Source organism: Bufo gargarizans, chromosome 8 (assembly GCF_014858855.1).
Source record: "Bufo gargarizans isolate SCDJY-AF-19 chromosome 8, ASM1485885v1, whole genome shotgun sequence".
In the NCBI taxonomy this organism is placed as follows: Eukaryota; Metazoa; Chordata; class Amphibia; order Anura; family Bufonidae; genus Bufo; species Bufo gargarizans.
This window is the reverse complement of record NC_058087.1, coordinates 145,779,585-145,794,540: the sequence shown is the minus strand read 5'-3', so window position 1 is coordinate 145,794,540 and position 14,956 is coordinate 145,779,585. Positions and strand designations below refer to the sequence as shown.

The window sequence follows — 14,956 nt, the reverse complement described above, 5'->3', positions numbered from 1 at the left end:
ACTGTCAGAGAATATGGGATGGCAGTGCTGGATCAGAAGGTGAGTTTGCTTTTACTTTACCCCAGATTACTTTGAACTTGTGCAAACCCTTTATTCTATGTCAGAGATAGCAGCAGGAGGATGTACACAAAAGCAGTGATGGTCAGTTCACAGTGTTCGCCAGCGATGTAAGGTAGACTCACCTGTCGGGCGATGCACAAGTAAGTCATTACCTGTGCCTGTGCCGGGAGCCTGTCTGAAATCAAATTCAGTCACCAGGAGCGGGCAGTTCCGAGAACAGCCGCCGGGGGCCTTCATCTGGCTGTTCTCATAACTGCCTGCTCCCGGTGACTGCATTTGATTTCAAACCGGCTCCCGACACAGGCACAGGTAAGGGCTTACCTGTGCATCGCCGGACGGGTGAGTCTACCTTACTAAAGATGGCAGCCCGCATGTGTTGGCTGGCGAACACTGCAAACTGACCATCACTGCACAGCAGATGTATTTGGAGATGGGGGAAAGAATCCAAGAAGGGCAGCTCACACAGGCTTTCGATAGGGAGGAAAACACGCATAAACCAATCTGCAGGGTGAAAGCACTAAAATCCTGGACACAGAGGTCCTCCATAAATTACTGGCAGGGACACAACCACATGAGAGAATTCTTAAACTAGGAGCAGGTTGAAAACTGTATATCATGGGGTCTTAAAATGAATGAAGTTTGTAGACTGAAACTTAATGTAATCATTTTTACTCAAGAAGATTTTTGTAGGTAAAAATCAATTGTTTCCGTGTAAAAGTTGTCCATAGGGATTCTTAAGTACATGGAGATATTGTAGGGAGGTTCAAATAAACGGATCCATTTTGGCTGGTAGACAGCTGAGGGACAGGGCTGACCAAGGGGTGGGGTTTAATAGTATTTGTCTTCTACAGGAGACAGAGCAGCTGGGGAGGCTCCCTCCGCAGCCAGTTGTCTTACAGTCAGACACACCATTGTGAAAAGGAGTACGGAGGAAATGGCTGATCTCTTTGAACACATACAAAAAACTGTTACGTATTTCAGATTTCAATATGAGCTTATAAAAGAGTGACGGAAAGGAGGATAACTCATTTACTTGTGCATTTTCTTTTTATACAGTTCCTTTAACATACAGAGGTTTATAAAAAGCATAAAATATAAAACACTTTCCACCAGACAATGCAAACAGTATCCAGTATTTAGGACTGGAATCCTATTGTACATACAGTATACAGACCACTATGACCCACATAGCAAATCTGATGAATAACTTGGCGTTGATGGGAAAAGACTGCTCATATTTCACATCAAAGCAGAAAGTAATTAGAACTTGTGTCTTATCAACTCTGTTCAATAACCACTCTGAAAATTAGAAAGGTGGCATTTCTAGACTCTACTTGATGTTCTGATCGCTTGCCAAACATATTGACAGTCCTGTCAATGTATGTCTTCCGAGAGACATCTGACCCAGTCAACCTTCATTTTGTCACAGGCAACCTTTGATTAAGTGATCGTAATCAATTAACTTACCTCATTAGCTACAGAATGTAATCAGGGGTTTGGTGAATCATTGTTATATAGCAACTTTATAAAATATATACTGTGTGATCAGGTTTAATCTGCCATGATATGGCTATAATACCCAAAGCTGTAGAAACATCAGATCTGATCTACAGTATAGATTAAATAAATGTAATTTAAATGATAATTTTCAGAAAATTAGCAGTGCACCGTGAAGCCATTTTGCATACAGAAACATAACTGCAGTTTACCAGGATGTGTAATATGACAGCTGCATTGTAATAAGCTTCTCCACGTACATTGATTTTTACTAGCAGTTGCACTTTTTCACACAGACATGAGAATGCCTTATAATTAGCCCCAATTAATTAGAGCCAGGGGAACACAGGAAAACGTTTCCTATTTTTATTTTTATGGGGTGGGGTGGGGGGGAATAACCATGGATGCAAATAAACAGCACAACACATGGAGCCCAACAGAAAGAAAAGTTATACCCTATTTCTATCCACTATTTAGCTTTGAGCTGAAGAAACATGCAATACAAGGCAGACTAAAGCTAATGTACTGCGGGGTAATACCACCAAAAACCGTGTGGTCGTGGGCATACATAGATATCACTGGGCCACATAGCAAAATACAGAACGGACCCTCAAGGTAGGTTCAAAGAGAGTTTTTTGGAGGAGGTTTTGAGGAAGATTTTCCTTCAGGTTTTTCAGCCAAAAAGTGGATCCAGCAGAAAGAAGTCCTTCATTTATATTTCCGATTCCTTCTAATCCACTTCTGGCTCTGAAAAATCTGCCTCAAAACCTCCTCCAGAAACCCTCACTCTACTGACCATTCTCACAAATGCCCTACATCTATACTGAAAAGTTAAAGGGGTTGGTAATTTTCTGGTTACCTTCAACCAATGTGTTTGTAAGATGATTATATGGCCCTTACTAATACTGCCTTCTGCATCATTTTCATAAGGTATGTCCCTTTGTTTGCCAAGTCTTTTGTGCTTTCCACACAGAAGTCTTGTCCATAAAATGGCTGGTCATGGAGGGTCATGTGACCAGGCAAATCATCTCCATGTGATGTCTCCTCCATTCAAATACACTGCATATGCCACCTATGATTGCACAGTTTAGTGTACTGCAGGTGTAGTGTGTTTGAATGGAGGTGGCTGAGTGACGTTTGGTCACATGTTGTCCCTGTGGACAGCATAAAAGACTTGGCAAACAAGGGGGGGATACCCTAAAAAACAAAGAAAATGGCACAAAATTTCAACAAAGGATATATTAGTAAGTGTCAAATAGTCATCTTAAACAGATTGGTCAGTAGTAGCCAGAAAGTGGACACCACCTTTAATGTCCATTATTCTATACTTAGCCCCAACAATTTTGGATGAATTTCATGGTATATTTGTACAGGGGGCTCTTTCTGACTTGATAAATTATAGAATTTTGGCTGCAAGCTGTCACCACTGGATGTAGTTGATTTCGTATGGATGTATACAGCTAGCCTTGCACTTGAGAGCGGTGTCAATCCGTATGCATTCAGCTTCCCCAAGTGGTATCTGTGCGCTTTTCAGGTATATCAACGTACACAGGCTAAAACATATGCCAAACAGACACTCCTTCAAACCTGTACTTCAAAAAGAGTTCCTGGTGTATACAGATCTTTCCTTCCTTCCTTTTATATTATGAGACGAGTGGAGCGAGATGATCAGCTTTTCTGTCTGCAGTTGTTTATGCGTTATGTGTCTCTATGGGTGCATGTGCAGATAATTTAGTGAATTTGTATTGTGAGAAATCTAAACTCATAACAAAATTTGCATCACAAATGTGATGTTAACAGTCTAAACTTGAAAAGAGTTCCTGGTGTATTCAGATCTTTCCATCCTTACATTTCCTTTTGGATATTACGAGAAGAGTGGATCAAGATGATCAGCTTTTCTGTCTGGAGTTGTTTATGCTATATGTGTCCTCACAGGAGTTGAGATATGGATTGTCGCATGTCAAGGGTTTTGGTAGCATAATGTAGTGAATTTGTACTGTAAGAAATTGAAGTTAACAACAAAATGGTGGCTGGACAACCTGTAGTTTGAATGCACATAAGGTGATGTTAACAGTCTAAATTTAAATACCTTTTTGTAAATCTTTATCAGGGTTTCCCCATGTGTTACTTTCTTGTAATACATAATATTGCAGTAGTTCTGATTTAGGCCCTTTACACAGTTAGTGTTTGATCAGTGATTTCCATCCGTGATTAAGTGTAAATGTCCAGCCAATCACCCAAAATGCTCTCTTATTGGGTGATCACATCTTTCATGCAGCACCTAAAATCATCTTTTTGGGCAGTACATTGTCCTGTTTAAACAGGTATGTGCTGCCCACAAACACTGAATCTGTATGGGGATGAACAATCACATTAGTGATCATTCATTCCCATATAAAGGGGATGATTGCTCCATGTAAATACAGCTATACTGTGGCTCAACAGTAATCAGGCAATGATTGGAAATTAAAGGGCTTTTCCAACATTTTCATACTGATGACCTACTGTATTCTCTAGATAGGTCATCAATATATGATGGGTGGGGGTTCAACACCTGGAACTCCCACTGATCAGCTGTTTGAAAAGGGAGGGGTGCTTCTGTGAGCACCACGCCCTTCTTGCAGATTTTCCTAGGCAGAGTGACGATACGTTCATCTGTCACGTGGCCTAGGAACAGCTCAGCCCCATAGAAGTGAACGGGGCTCAGCTGCGATAACAAGCACAGCCACTATACAATGTATGGCGCTCTGCTTGGTAAGCTGCGAAAAGGCATGCGCAACTGCCTTCTCAAACAGCTGATTGCGGGGGTCCCAGGTGTCGCACCTGAGGATAGGTCATCAGTATAAAAATCTTGGAAAACCCCTTTAACGGTTCGTTCCTTATGACTTCCTTGTGCATCAAACTATGTAAAAGGGCCCTACTTCTACAATTCAGCAACCCACTCTGCACATAAGAAACATGTGAGAAACCGTGTCCATGAGCATAAGGGTGCTTTACACATCGCTAGTAACCAGGCTGCACCTGGACTCTGGAACTGAGAACCAAAGCAAGCACAGTGTGTCCCGGCTTTTAGCAGTAACCGTGTATCATAAACTTGGGCCACATCTAAAAGAAAGACTGAATCTTCTGTTTTTGAATCTACTCCTGGCTTTAGCTTAAAAAAAAATTCCATAAAAAAACCTGAACATGGAGACCAAGCTTTGGTTCACCTTACAAATTGCATTCACTTTGCATACGACAAGCACAAGTTAAGGGTAATAAAAAAAAAACTGATGCAACTCACGTAAAAAAGGGCATCAGTTGTACTAAGCTTTCTTTATTAGGTTTGGCAGCAAACTCTGGCACTGTCTGTATGACTTTGTTCATGACATTTCTTAAGTAAATCTGGAGCTGCTTCCGTCGTTCTTCTACGAACTTTGCATCCTGGAGAAAAAAGAAAAAAAAAGATGAAATAGTAATTTAAAATAGTTTAAAAGTCAAAGCTGTGTCAAGTGCAGCCAAGAAAGCATACATTTAATGACCTCTGGTTAAATTCAATATACATGGGTGGAATGGTCAGAGATAGGTCTCAAGGTCTGAGTAAATGTTGTTCTTTAATGAACATCTTATATTTAAAGGGAACCTGTCTGTAGATTCATGCTGCCCTAGCCAGGAGCAGCAAGAAATTTTGACAGGCTTCCACAGAACAAATAACTATGTTTTACTATATATCTGCATTTTTATTGATATGTAAATTAGCAAGTTTGAGCACCAGAAGGCGGGGCTGAACCCTTGGAGCACTGTTTTGTAACACCCTCGGTGCTCTGCACACGCCCCCTTAATTGGCAGGGATAGACATTAGCATGCAGAGGGCAGAGCTGTTTCCTAGAGCTGTCTCCTAGAATGTACATATCATATCCACTACGTACTGCAGCTTTACCACATTGAGAAGAGTAGTTTCTACGATTAGAAAGCTAATATACATATTACTGCTTTATTCACACACTAGCACACCCCCGCAGGAACCTTAAACATCTCGACTTTCGCTTGCTTTCCGAGTCTCTTCTGCCACTTTCTACTATTTGTTCCCTCCAAGACCCAGATGCTGCCACCACCCTGTATAACACCACAATAAGTACAACTCTGGACTCAGTTGCCCCCCTCACACACAACAAAACCCCAAAAATCAACAGACAACCCTGGCACACCAACCTGACCAAAAAACTTAGACAAGCTTCCAGGGCTGCTGAGCCGCGATGGAAGAAATCCCATTCTAAAGATCAATTCACCGCATACAAGCAATCTCTCCTCATATTGAAATCCTCAATCGCTGATGCAAAACAGGGCTACTTCTCTTCTCTCATATCTTCCCTGGCCCACAGCCCTAAACACTTTTAACTCCCTTCTTCGTCCCCCAGCGCCCCCACCTTTTCCTCTCATCTCAGCTGAGGACTTTGCTGCATACTTAAAACAAAAGATAGTCAATACCAGAGAAAGCTTCAGTGCACAGTCCCCACAGACCCTCTACACAACTGCTCAGTCCTCTTCTCACAAAACCCGCTTCTCCACCATTACAGAAGAAAAACTCTCCACTTTACTCTCCACTTTACTCTCCAGATCACATCTCACCACCTGTGCACTTGACCCAATCCCATCCCACCTCATCCCTAACCTCACCACAGTGTTTATCCCAGCCCTAACTCATCTCTTCAACCTATCACTAACCTCTGGTGTCTTTCCCTCTGGTTTTAAAAATGCTACCATTACACCCATCCTTAAAAAGCCTTCACTTGATCCTTCTTCTTTGTCCAGTTATCGCTCCAAATCACTTCTTCCGTATGCCTCAAAGCTACTTGAACAACATGTCCATTCTGAATTGTCCTCTCACCTCTCCTCCTACTCCCTCTTTGACCGGCTACAATCTGGCTTCCGACCCCACCACTCGACTGAGACTGCCCTTACCAAAGTCACCAATGACCTACTAACAGCCAAAACCAAAAAACATTATTCTGTCCTTCTCCTTGACCTGTCCTCTGCCTTTGACACTGTTGACAATTACCTTCTATTGCAAACTCTCTCATCTCTTGGCATCACTGACCTGGCCCTCTCCTGGATCACATCATACCTCACAGACCGGACGTTTAGATTCTCCCACTCTCACACCACCTCCTCCTCATTCCCTCTCTGTTGGTGTCCCAAAAGGCTCTGTCCTAGGACCCCTGCTCTTCTCTATCTACACTTTCAGCCTGGGACATCTCTAAAGTCCCATGGCTTTCAGGATCACTGTTATGCTAACGACACACAAATCTACCTCTATGATCCAGACATTTCCACCTTATTATCCAGAATCCCACAATGCCTATATTCCATATCATCCTTCTCCACTCGCTTTCTAAAACTTAACATGGATAAAACAGAATTCATCATCTTTCCCCCATCTTGCTTAACCCCCCCAACAGACCTATTTATCACTGATCAATGGCTGCACACTCTCCCCGGTCAACCAAGTCCGCTGCTTTGGAGTGACCTTGGATTCTGCCCTCTCCTTCCGACCGCACATCTGAGCCCTTTCTACCACAAGCTGCCTCCAACTCAAAAACATCTCCCGCATCCGCACTTTCCTCAACTTTGAATCTGCAAAAATGCTTGTACATGCCTTCATCATCTCCCGCCTAGACTACAGCAACATTCTCTTCTGTGGCCTTCCATCTAGCACTCTCGCACCCCTCCAATCTATCCTCAACTCTGCTGCCCGACTAATCCACCTCTCACCCTGTTACTCCTCTGCCTCTGCCAATCCCTTCACCGGCTCCCCATTGCCCAGCGAATTCAGTTCCCTCCCTACATCTCTGAGCTACTTTCCCGATACATCCCCACGCGCAATCTCCGATCCTCACAAGACCTCCTTTCACTCCTCTTATCACCTTATCCCACATTCGCCTCTTATCACCTTATCCCAAGACTTCTCCCATGCATCCCCCACACTCTGGAACTCACTACCTCAACATATCAGACTCTCACCTACAGTGGAATCCATCAAAAGAAACCTAAAAACCCACCTCTTCAGACAAGCCTACAACCAGTGACCCTGCTGCCTCTGTACCACCATGACTAGCTTTCACCCTCATCTACTGTGTTCTTCTCCCATACCATGTAGATTGTAATTCCTCACGGGCAGGGCCCTCTCTCCTTCTGTACCAGTTTGTAACTCATCTTGTTTATGCTTAATGCAATTTGTCTGTATTATGTATGTATACCCCTTTTCATATGTACAGCGCTATGGAATGAATGGGGCTGTTATATTAAATAATAATAATAATACAGTGCCTGTAAATAAACCAGTAATTTAGGATTTCTATTCTTAAAAACATATTATTCTCAATATAGTAAGGCCTGTTGTTATTATTATATGATTATATATTATTTATTATAGTATATCTTTTTACCATTGGTTAAATGAGGGAGAAAAAAAAATAGAACTTGAATTCAGGATCTCAAAATGTAAAGGTGATCACTTAGCACTGAGCTATAGCATTACCACATAGGGAACCATGTTTTTTCTATTGTTAGAAGATAATACATATTACTGATATCATTATTAGTGGTGTCTTTAAAATCATATATCATGCCTGTGAATAAAGCAGTAATATGTATATTAGCTCTCTGAGCATATCTCAGTGTGGAGAAGCTATAGTACATAGTGTATATGATATGTACATGCTAGGACACAGCTTTGCCCTCAGCATGCTGATATCTTGCCCTGTCAATCAAGGGGAGGGAGGAATGTGCAGAGCACAGGGGTGTTACAAATCAGTGCTCAAAGGATTCAGCCTACCCTTCTGGTGCTTGAACTTGCTTATTCGCAGATGAACAGAAATGCAGATATCTCTGCAGCTGTTTAGCATACAGACAAAAGAAAGGTATCATTTTAATCAGCATGATGAGTCCTACCAGGTAGTATGCCTGGTTTAATATGGTTGATCATGCAGACAGAGCCTCTTTAAAGGATGTTGATGCAAACTGGAAAACCCATTTGTAAATGAAAATTGGGGTTGCGGATTTGGTTCAGCAGAAAGCACATGGATTTCGTCAGGCCCCTTTAAGAAGGGATAGTCACACACTACTGAAACAATTTTTGCCACATGTGAATATACCTTAAAGGGGTTGTGCCAAGTTTAAAAGTTATCCCCTATCCACAGGATAGGAGATAACCAGATGATTTCTGGAGGTCCGAACCGATTCTGAGAATGGGGGGTCCCATTTCCCCCATTCTGATGAAGTCCCAGGTCGTGCATGCACATAGGTCTCCCCATTCATTCTCTATGAGAGCGTTGGAGATAGACAAATACAGCACTAGGGACTGTCACAGACGTAAACTTTACAAGAAAGACTGTGCAATGTTGTCAATGAGTCTTTGAGATTTATAAACCAACACTGTGTGTGGAAAGATCAATAGCAGGAAGATTCTAATAATGCGGCATCGTTAAATTTACTACTTGCCAATGCCTGTTAGGAACGATATTGAAAAAGCCATAAAAACAAAACAACAATACAATAAACAGATCATTGAGTTACTGGACAGAGGAAAATACAGTGTTCAGTACAATGGTGTAACGTGTGAATTATGTAGGTGTCTGAAGGAAAGGGAAAAAAAAACCTCACGCTTGTAGGGGATTTGGCAGTAATTATGTTGTCATCAATTAATTAGTGACATGAGATCAATCCAATGACAGCTGGTAGGACAAACAGTTGCTCTGCAGTCCAGCCTAAACACTGTACTAAGCAATAAATTGGTAGATTTGTCCACCCACAATAACTGATCTCAACTAGCTTCAAGCTATGATGAAAATTCACACGCTTTATACACACAGATTGTGAGTCCCATTGGGGACAGCTAGATGCTGATGTCTGTAAAGTGCTGCGGAATATAGTAGCGCTATATAAGTGCATAAAATAAATAAATAAATACACAGATAAGTCAAATTATTCTGACCACTTCCTACTTTCGATATAGTCAGCAAGTCACGTGTTGAGCTGGCTTAGTGAGTATATAAGGTGTGCGTTAGGCTGTCTGCATACATATCCCTTGTTGCGGTCATGGGTAAAAAGGGTGCTTTATCAGAGCTACATTAGATTTTAAGCCAAGGGTGGCAGTATTTCTGAAACTGCCTTTGTGAACTGTTCCTGTGCTGCTGTGGTGAAAGTGCATCATAAGTAGACAAATGGTACCACTGTGAATAAGCGACGTGGAAACTGCAGAGCGATATGTGCCGCTGATGTGAGAGGTGAACGTCAGCTACGAAGGTGCACCAGGGAGGACTGACACACCACAGTGGAGCGGCTAACCACCAAAATGAACCAGAAGCTACCAGATGTGTGTCTAAGACAACAATTCAGTGAACCTTACTGTGTATGGGGCTCTGAAGAAGATGGATGGTCACTGCACCTCTGTTAATGAAGTTGCATCGGCAGAAAAGGCCTCAATTTTCGCAGCAGTATCAGAATTGGACCTCCGCTGATTGGAAAAGAGTTGACTTCTCTGATGAGTCACATTTCCTGCTTCATCGAACGAATGAAGGTTGGTGTTAGGCGAGAAACATCAGAGAACAAACACTCTGTAACCGTTGCTAGAATAACAGAGCCTGGTGGTAACAACATTATGGTCTGGGGAATGTCTTTGTGGTATTCTCTGGACCCACTCATTCATATGGAAGGCATACCCAATTTGGGAATGAATGCATCCTTGCAGATTGTGTACACCCATACATGCAGATTGTCTTCCCTGGGGTGTATGGGATCTTCCAGCAAGACAATGCGACATGTCACAAAGCTAGAAATATCCAACATTCTTTGGAAGAACATGACCAAGACTTCTAAGTACTACCCTGGCCAGCTGAGCACATGTAGAACCACCTTGATCGTCTAGTTCACTCTATGGATCCTCCCCAACGCACCCTCCAGCAGCTGTGGGATGTACTGCGGTCAGCATGGCTCCAGATAGCTGTGACAACCTACCAGGACCTTACTGAGTCCCTCCCAGCCAATGTAGCTGCTGTCCGGGCTGCACACATCAGTTACTCTGGATAATAGCTGGTTGTCACTATGCAAAAGGGGTTGTCCCACTTCAGCAAATGGCATTTATCATGTAGACAAAATCAATACAAGGCACTTACTAATGTATTGTCCATATTGCTTCCTTTGCTGTCATGGATTAATTTTTTCATCACATTATACACTGCTCGTTTCCATGGTTACGACAACCCTGCAATCCATCAGCGGTGGCCGTGTTTGCACACTATAGGAAAAAGCACCAGTCTGTGTGTGCTCCCACGGTCCCGACCACCAGAGAAGACAGCGCTTTTTCCTATAAATGTGCAAGCATAGCCACCACTAATGATTGCAGAGTAGTCGAAACCATGGAAATGAGCAGTGTATAGTATAATGACAAAATAAATCAAGCCTTCAAAGAAAGCAATATGGACAATAACAATACATTAGTAAGAGCCTTGTATTCTCTATATGATAAATACCCCTTTAAGGTCCACTTTTTTTTTTTTTTTGTTTATGCATCGCCACATAAATTAATAATAGCACGTCTCATGTAACATTTAGTGAGCTATTACTATTTTTTTTTTTGTCAATTCATCCATATGAGGGCCTGTTTTTTGCAGCGAGATTTAGTTTTTATTGGGAAACATGGGCTTTATTAATTAAAATTTAGTTTTAATGCGAGGAATAGGGTAAAGAAGCAATTCTGCAGTTATTTTAGTTTTAGTTCGTTTTTTGCATTTCTTTTTACATTGATTCAACATGCGATTTAATGATTGATTATTATTGATGATTTAACGATGATCGCAGCCATACCATAAATATGGGCGTTTTTTTAACCATTTTTGAAAAATTTAAATCACTATATAAGGAAAAATGATTTTTTTTTTCTGTATGTTTTTTAATGAACTTTATTAATGACATCTCCATAATGCCCCCACAACAGCCTGCAGTTCCTTAAAGCTCACGTTATCTTCTCTCGAAGGTCTTTTGTTGTGGGATCTGATGGCAGCAAAACAACTTTATCCCCCCACACACACAATGCGTAAGTAAATGAGTAGCTTGAAGTCAAGGGAACAGTGGTCTTCACGCTTCAAGTCAACCTTGCTGCGCCCCCTTCCTGCCTCCTTCACTCTCGATGAGCAGCTGTTTTTCTTTCTTCATGCGCGATGAGCCTGATATCCCGCACATGCACAGTGCGCCCAGCTGTAGTGTGCTTGTCTTCAGAGCCTTATTGAGCAGGCACAGGAGCTCCCAGCAGCGAGCACTCCGAGAAGACATGTCAATTTTAGTAAACCACTTAGTAAATACTTATATTCCCTAAAAATAACTACAGTATTCTGGGTCACCTTTTCTCATAACTTTGCATTGTGCCATCCCCCTGTTACAAGCAACAAGGATCTCTCTCTGTTGCTTCTTGTTCACCTAGTCGCTAATTCTGTTTGGCCAGTTGCTATGCTTTGCATCTAAATCTGGATTTGGTTATTGCATAGCTCTGCTTGGTTGATTAGGGTGGAGTTGTTGAATGTCTAGCCTTTTATATGCATGCTTTACTCAATTCTGGTTGTCTGGTATAGTGTTTGCTATGTACAGTATATTTCCCCCTATATTCTGTTATGCTGTTGTTGCTCCAGTGTAGTATGTATTCTGAGATCTGTAGTTCTTCCATATAGTCTAGTCTGTATTCTGGAATCTGTAGTTCTTCCATATAGTCTAGTCTGTATTCTGGAATCTGTAGTTCCATATAGTCTAGTCTGTATTCTGGAATCTGTAGTTCCATATAGTCTAGTCTGTATTCTGGAATCTGTAGTTCCATATAGTCTAGTCTGTATTCTGGAATCTGTAGTTCCATATAGTCTAGTCTGTATTCTGGAATCTGTAGTTCCATATAGTCTAGTCTGTATTCTGGAATCTGTAGTTCCATATAGTCTAGTCTGTATTCTGGAATCTGTAGTTCCATATAGTCTAGTCTGTATTCTGGAATCTGTAGTTCCATATAGTCTAGTCTGTATTCTGGAATCTGTAGTTCCATATAGTCTAGTCTGTATTCTGGGATCTGCAGTGTCACAAAGTTTAGGGTTTTGCCGTGTTTGGGATTTCTTTGTTGCCCTGTCCTGGCTGATGGGTTGAATTTATACAGGGTCAGTTCAGTATTGCTTGGTTTCTGTTCACTGTCAATTATCCTTCATCAATTTGTATGCCATCCATCTGCCGTTCACTGTATTCCTGGATCCTCTCCTCCATCTGTGACCTTCATCAATCAGTTCCGGTCATCTACTGGTCAATTTATTTTACTACCTTGTTTTCTGCTGGTACGTGCTTCATTAATGGTTTTTTTTTTTTGTGACTGTGTGATTGTTCAGCCTTACTGTAAGTACTGGGGGTATCTGAGTATCAAGAGTAATCCTAAATTTATGAATAAGTTGACAACTGGGTGCTACAGTTGGGGGCTCAACAGAATGACAGTGACAGGGCTGGCAGTGACAGACTATGTAGGGAAAATGAATGGTGACACCCAGATGTCAATTTTCTCATAAACATTCAAGAGGAATAACTACAAAAAATATGAGAAAAGATGCTCCAGAAATGTTATTTCATGGGGAATGCAAGTACTTAATAAATCAGACATGTCAGGAGAGGTGACAGGTCCTCTTTAAAGCTCGGATAAGGACTCCTGGATTGGTTTATTCGTTTTCTAATCTATTTTCCCTGTATGAATCATTACAATACTGTCTTCCTATGAACAGTCAGATGTGACAGCACGGTATTGTTCTGCAGAAGGTTTGAAGACATTGACAAAGACTGTTGCTAGGTGGCAATTTTAGTAAATGAATAATTAGCAATGGACGTAATAAAAACTGACGCAAGGAGAGTGCGCAATATCAGCTTATCTAACGAAGCTCTTAAATGCATAGAGAATGGAGTGAGTCTGATTAGTCATTGTTGTCACAGCGTTCCCCACAGACACTGTTGTACATGATGTGAGGCTGCGTGACAGTTGCTCCTGTTGAGAAAATAAGGTTTCTACAGAGGAGAATGTTTTGGCACGCGATACCTTTTTTCATATACAATAATTCCCACAACTTCCCACATAAAAGGAAAGTCATCTCTATTTTTATTGGAGGAGGCCTGAGGGCAACAGCTCTGGTAAATCAGATTTGCCTTTCAATAAGTGAATTTTAGCTGACGCCAGGTCAATTTCACATCTTATGTTAAAAACCTACACCCTGAAGTTTGCTAGTGTAGCAGTCAAGCTTGTGTGGGGGAGACATGACAAGATAGGATTAGGATATGGAGCAGTGAAAAAACATCTCTAGTGTGGCCAGTAGGAAAAGTCAGGATACTGGGCTGCGAAGCTAACAGTCTAACCAGTAGAATGAGGGAGATTGTGACCTGCTGTATACAGCACATAGCGCAGTCGTGATGTGGTCAGGAACGGCAACGTCTCAATTCCCAATAAAATTCTATTGGGGAAACAGGTTTTTGAGGCAGACCTGGCACCTTCAAAGTTGTGATGAGTGCATCTGATTTACATGCAGTTGACCACAAGATAAACATGCCCAGCCCCTTGTGGCAGCTGAGCACATTGACTATACAGTGGAACAGCCACTGGTGGTATAGGCAAGTGGTCTGTTCTTCAACATTTAACACAGGTATGCTAAAGAACCAGCAATAGTACTCAAAGGATCGCAGTCAAGAAACGCACTCAAATGCAGTAACCTATTGCGGTCGACCGCATGCATTACCTAACTGCATCATGACCGTGCCATGTGGTCGTACCCTAATATCACAAAGACCGGAGCTCAGAAATACACCCTAAATGCATGATTATACATGAGTTCAACCAAATGCATTGCCTAACCTCATCATGACCACATCACAACCATGCTGTGTAGTTGTACCCTAAGGCCCCATTCACACGTCCGCAATTCTGTTCCGCATTTTGCGGAACGGAATTGCGGACCCATTCATTTCTATGGGGACAGATTTTGTGCCGCTCGGATCCGGAATTGCGGATCTGCACTTCCGGGTCCGCACTTCCGTTCCGCAAAAATATAGAACATGTCCTATTCTTGTCCGCAATTGCGGACAAGAAAAGGCATTTTCTATATAGTTCTGGCAATGTGCGGATCCGCAAAATGCAGAAAGCACATTGCCGGTGTCCGTGTTTTGCGGATCCGCGAAACACATACGGACGACTGAATGGGGCCTAAGACCACTAAGACCAAAGCTCAGCGCCAGAAGAAGTAGAAGAGAAAAGAGGTGATTATCAATTCTTTTGTTATAAAATCATTTACAGAGGCTGCCAGAGTTTCAGCTTAACTCAGAAAACCCCTCTAGAGAATATTGGGTGGAGAATTTCAATCTTCAG

General features: G+C 41.9%; 1 protein-coding gene across 1 annotated transcript in view; it reads right to left on the bottom strand.

The window, feature by feature from the left end:
- The window catches only part of SNX29 (sorting nexin 29), a 503,522-nt gene that overhangs the window by 73,935 nt on the left and 414,631 nt on the right, over positions 1 to 14,956 (bottom strand). The window contains exon 20 of the mRNA XM_044303674.1: positions 4,841 to 4,980. Coding sequence (XP_044159609.1) covers positions 4,841 to 4,980 — 140 coding nt within the window. The remainder of the gene's footprint in view (positions 1 to 4,840; positions 4,981 to 14,956) is intronic.